The 6000-nt window shown below is 39.4% G+C and overlaps 1 protein-coding gene across 1 annotated transcript in view; it reads right to left on the bottom strand.

Annotated features, from left to right (window-relative positions):
* Positions 1 to 6000, bottom strand: part of TNPO1 (transportin 1) — an 85245-nt gene that overhangs the window by 7946 nt on the left and 71299 nt on the right. The window contains exons 16-20 of the mRNA XM_056847999.1: positions 4756 to 4863; positions 4431 to 4589; positions 4255 to 4342; positions 2402 to 2500; positions 2134 to 2229 (exon numbers count right to left, since the gene is read on the bottom strand). Of these exons, the coding sequence (XP_056703977.1) occupies positions 2134 to 2229; positions 2402 to 2500; positions 4255 to 4342; positions 4431 to 4589; positions 4756 to 4863 (550 nt within the window). The remainder of the gene's footprint in view (positions 1 to 2133; positions 2230 to 2401; positions 2501 to 4254; positions 4343 to 4430; positions 4590 to 4755; positions 4864 to 6000) is intronic.

The following is a 6000-nucleotide window of genomic DNA, read 5'->3' as shown; positions in this document are numbered from 1 at the left end:
TTTCTGTAACTGTGAATTAAAGCTCTGCTATATAGTATCTATACCTAATGTTTAGCTTCAAGTACAAATTTTAATTTTAAAATTCAAATGTCACAGCCTGAAATTTCTAAAGATTTTTTTTCCAGGTAAACACTGCAAAATATCATTTTCGTCTTGTGAAACAAATGAATTTATTTAAACTCTTTTAAGGGTAGGGGGGAAAGAAACCAGGAGACAGGACTATGCCCTTATGCTTTCCAGTAACAAACAACAACAATATATCAATAGTTGGTATCAATGATTTTTCAATGATTTTGATAAATCTCCAAGGCATAAGTATGAAGGGGGCATGATAACATGTGTGTGAACATAAGAACCCTCTTAACAAGTATTACTTAGTGTGAGACACTGCCTGGAAAGTGGTCCTGTTTGAACTTTAAATGGTGTTCTCTCAACTCACAGAGAAATTCTTCAGAAAAAGGGAGAGTGTGGGTATGTTTAAGGATTATTTGAAGCAAACTACATGAATACTAAAATCCAGCAGATTCATATGAAGCAGAGAAGCCTACGCTTAAGAGACATTATGCAACACTTCAAAACAGGCATTTGTGAACAATCTCATGAACACATGCAATAAAGCAGATGATGCTCTTTCCACTATAAGATTTGGTGTAGGATATAACACTGGAAAATGTATTTTTTTAAAAACCTCTAGGAAACTAAAGGATTTGATATGAGAAATATAAGCTTACATGTGACTTTATTTTGCCCAAATGCCAAAATTTAATGAAATCTATTGCAATCCCCACAATACAAATATTTATGAAAATAGAGAGTTAAGTTTGGACTGTCCTGCTTGCTTTTGGCAGGTATTCTAAGGGAGTGCAAATCATGAGCAATAATACATGATGAACCAATTAGGAAAAGCATCACGATGCCAGAAAAATGCCGAGACTGAATTCTCAATGTGTGTAAATCTAGTAACTGCAAATGTAACTGATCCCAAAGTATGTTTAATATCCCACAACAAACCTGAAATACAACACATTCAACATTTATTTGTAGAATTAAACTCTCCAAGTATTTATATACACTATTTAAAAATAATGGGGGGGGGGCTCTGAAGTCTTAATTTCTACAGTGTACAACAGGCAATCACTACAAGTAATGCACTAAAAACTATTAAAAGGTTTCTTTCCCTGATCTTGTTGAAGAGATCTCTTTAAGTTGCTCCACAAAATACAAGGGTTTGCAAACTTTCTGTGAAGAGTGCGATAACTACAATGTACCAAGCTTCCATGTAGTTTTTCTAAAAGCTCCCCTTCCATATAGAAGTAAAATGTAATTCTGAAGTCTTTGTATTTTCTCCTACTTAACCAACATGCATTGAACGTATTCTGCCAATGCCACCTCTTTCTCTATGCCAAACCATCTATGGTTAAAACCACAGAATATGACTACAACCAATATCTGTGGGCTTGGTATCACTGGTATCAGATTAAAGTGGAGACACAGATTGCTAATGATGGTATTTTCTCCCAGAATATGGAAGGTGTTCTTTAAAACCAGGACATGCTTTTACAAATGCCGGATAAGCCTCAAACTCCATTTTAGGGCTCTTTCAATTCAAAACCTACGTGCCATTATGAAAGGCCTCCTTTAAAAGCTTTATATACTTTATATCTGGCTAGCTGATTTAAATTCAATAGGACAGAAAGTGTTCAGAATCAGATGATTTATGGGGGGGAAATCCTATCTATTTACATTCATCTGGTTGCCCATTAAAGTTATGAGGCACTGGACGATTAGCTAATTTTAGAGAATACACAAAGGACTTCAAATATTACATAGCTCTTCAGTATATGTTAAACTATTTTTGAAATCATTTAACTATGTTTAGCAAATGAACTAACAGCTCTAATAAAGCTCTTAATTTATAAAATATTGCAAAAATAAAAACCACCCCACCACACCCACGCTAGAACCTGTTTATCAAAGGCAGTTAAATGCAAGACTGAGGCTTGTAAAAACATTGAGCTGCTTTTGCTTTAAAACAATTCTGATGCAGTTTCCCTACAGCTCTCTGAATAATCTGGTTTAAAAGCAGACATCTGCATAATTTAATTCACTGCAAACAGTTCAGTTGTAGGGTACCTGTGTTTTCTAACAAAGTCTTTGGTGTGTTGGGTCTGTTAATGATTTCTACAAGCTGGTGCAAGACCATAGGAATATAAAGCTGCATCTCTATACCTAGAAAGAGACAACACACAAACAGTCCATTAAAAAAAATAAATGGAAGACATGCTTTCCTAATGGGCACATTAGCACAACCTAATGCCAGAATTTTATTACTGGCAGCAAGACAGAAAAGCAGTCTATACAATGCAGAACTCAAATGAGCCCTGAAAAATGCAAACCTTACCCATCTGAATAGAAATTTCTCCAATGGCCCAGGTGGCATTGTTACACACAGAAATGAACTCAGGATTTAGGTTGGTTCCCAAAATTGGCATGAAATCCGCTGGAGGAAAAAACACAAAGTTAAGCTATGCCATTAGTGTTCTCCCATGCCAGACCTTCGCACATGCTTATCCTCAGCTTCACATCAATGAGAGTGGCTACATTTTTATTACTTGAATACCCCTTACCCAATTGAATTACATGAGGTCTGAGACAAAGGCAAGGCATAAGCAGCTACTGAACATGCCTGAGTTCTGCCATTTATCTAAAAGGGATTATATGAGCATTAAGAGTGCTAAGGCTTTTCTTTTCTTTTTTTTACCTAGCAATAGGAATTTACACCATAAAGCTCATATGTTTTAATATTTTACAACAAAAACTAGATCATGGAAGGAATCTCTTCATACACCTAGGAAAGCTGTTTTGTGCTATGAAAGCAACAAAGAACTAAACTGGTGGATGGAAATTAAGATTTCAGGAGTCTGTCATTACGGTCCAGTAGACTGAAGAAAAATGGTAAAAGGTCTTTTGTTAATCGCCCTTTCCCTGAAGGGTTGAAAGCCCAAAGCCACATTGTCTGAACTATGGCAATTCAAACCAGTACCACTGTCCTGCACCCTAAACTTCTGAGAAGTACTTCAGCTGGCACGAGCCAGTGTGGGAGATCCCTAAACATACTTATAGGTTATCCGGGCTGTGTGACCGTGGTCTTGGTATTTTCTTTCCTGACGTTTCCTGGCATTACCTTTGATTCTTTTGCAGGACAATGACTCAACTCAAACCCAACCCCCTTCTGACTATATATATTACTCTTCCAACACACTTTGACACTGAGAGACACTGTCCTTCAGTGTTACTCCTCTGAAGATGCCTGCCACAGCTGCTGGCGAAACGTCAGGAAAGAAAATACCAAGACCATGGTCACACAGCCCGGATAACCTACAAGAACTGATGAACTCTGACCGTGAAAGCCTTCGATAATATACTATGCATACTTGGACTGCAAGAGAAAAGGAGGATCCTGGAATCAAGAATCCACCACAGCCCCATGTCATGTGTTATCTTCTACAGGGGAAATAAGAGAAGATACAAGGCAAATGTTTGATACAGAGGCCTGTTCCATTCTCATAACAGGGAGAAAAACTTTCATATAAAAAAAGATCTAATATAACTACTTTATGCATGAAAAAATAGTGAGCTTAAAAGATTGCAGTTTAACAAAGTCCATACAACTCTAATGTGATTGGCTGACCTCAAATGTGCACAGGGAAAGCCAAAGGTAGGCAATAACCAATAATGAAAATTTCTTGAAATGATTCAAAGAGATAGCTCACTTTCTGGTTCATACCTTGACTTAGCAAGGTTAGCAAAGCATTCTCCTCTTTGGATGTTATTATAGTGTCTTTCACCTACATAAACTTTGTAGGAAAAATACAAATCCTTGCATAAAGGCAAATACTGAAAAACTAAAGCTGGTGCATCCATAACAGCTGTGATAGGAGAAGTCCTTAGTTCAAATCTCACTTGTGCCATATACGCACTAGGTGGTCTTAGGCAAGCCTCTTTCTTTCAGTGTCAGCACCCACCCCTACCCCGGTACAGGAGAAATAATACTGGCATATCTTAATATTGGCATATCTTTACAAGTTGTAAGGATAACAAGGTAATATTCAGGAAGCACCATAAATGCCAAATATTATTATTTCCAGGCACCTTAGTGCGCACTACTCTCACAGAACATGCCGATATACACAACAGAGTCTATAGTCTCTTCCATACTTGGTAACAATGGCAATGCTATTTTTAGTAACATACCAATGCAAGGCTTCACATGTTGAAAACACGCCTTTGTCAGATCACCTAGCAATGCAAAAGAACTCTGTCGCACCTCGGGCATTTTATCCTAGAAGAGAAAAATGGCAGCCAATTGATTTCCCTTTATAAGGTCTTATTTAGAAAGTGGGAAAGAAAAAAAAAGCAATCTGACTTACCTGCATGCACTGGTACATTAATGTCAGGATATTGCTCCGAGCCACTAGCTGCTCAATGTTGCCTCCGAGTCCTTCTGCTAAACCACTAAGTAAATCAAGAGCCACAATCATGAAGTCTTTATCTGGAGCCTCATACTGGTCTGGTTGAGCATTGTGCAACTGCAATAAAAAAACAATGCATAAGAGGCTTAATTATGTCACACACAACCCTTATTTTTTTGCTAACTGAGTGAAGAACATTCTCTCTCTTCAGTTTACTAACACTGACAAACTGAACTGGGGGTTAATGGCTTCATGGTTTAAAGAATAACAACAGAAAAAATACCATGGCTTGTGCAAGAGTCTTCTGTACCAGGTTTACGCAGCGCTGGTACACAGGTTCACAGTATGGAAGGAAGCCAGATTGCAAGGCAGTGGCAACCGAAGACAGGCACTGAAATAAAGAAGGTTAACACTGAAATTGACACCTCTTCTACTCACTCTCATCAAACATTACACTGAAGTGGAATGCGAATGCTGTTCTAAGCACGTTTCTAGGCCATTGAATGAAGTATTCATTTTGAAATGCTACAGGCAAAAAACAACAACCCAGCAATATAGAAAATGAACATGGATAACTTTCCCCTCCAAAGAGATGGTGGATAATAGCCTAATCCATTTTCTTTTTTGGGGGGGGGGAATTAGCTGCATCTGGGTATAACAATTACCCACTAGACTAGAAGTTTACCTGTATTAAATGGCCTCCACAAAAAGTATTCTAATATCATTAGTAAGAACAACTCTGGGGCTGGGACATATGGTTTCCCGATGAGTAGTCACACACGTGGTACATAACTTTCTTTTTAAAAGGCTAACTTTATATACCTATAAAAAGCTTCACAACAATGCAGTGACAGGCAGAGCAATCCTAAGGGGGGGGGGAAGCTGCAGGTTGCCCGGGGATGGTGCAGCCAAGCCACCTCCTGAGCAGCTTGCTGTGGTGCAGTTGCAAAGTTCAAATAAATTCTCCCCCAAGCCCCATGAAACTGCTCCATACAGTTCCATGGGGCAGTGCCACTATTTTTGCAGGCGCAAGTTTGCATCAGCAAAAGGGGGCGTTCCCAAGGCAAAAAAAGCCCAGGGAGCTGACTAAAGTCAGCCCCACCCCCGGGAATGCCCCCTTTGGCGCCAGCGCAAGCCCTGGTGCTGGGGATATGTTGCTGCCAAGGCTCCACTGGTGCTTCTGCCTCATGCTGCTGCGCTGCCCCCCACGCCAGAATAAGTGCCCGTTTGCACAGTGCAAGTAGCGCTATCAACAGTGCAGGGGTCATGCGCCTCCTAACACCAACTGCCCCTCCTTTGGGATTGCGCTGTTGGTCAGAGTGATGAGTTTGCATATTAAGGCCCAATGGCAAAACTCCAGCCATGAATCCTACTGCAGCGAAGGCTCCTACAACCCAATTAACTCAGAAATACATTCCACTGAGTTCAATGGGACTTACTCTCAAGTAAGTATGCAGAGGAGTACAGCCTTAATCTCTACATATTCCTTTGCAGGTAACTGCAACAAACAAAGTATCAAAAAGGACTA

Source organism: Euleptes europaea, chromosome 4 (genome assembly GCF_029931775.1).
Source record: "Euleptes europaea isolate rEulEur1 chromosome 4, rEulEur1.hap1, whole genome shotgun sequence".
NCBI lineage: Eukaryota > Metazoa > Chordata > Lepidosauria > Squamata > Sphaerodactylidae > Euleptes > Euleptes europaea.
This window is presented reverse-complemented; position numbering and strand designations above follow the sequence as displayed.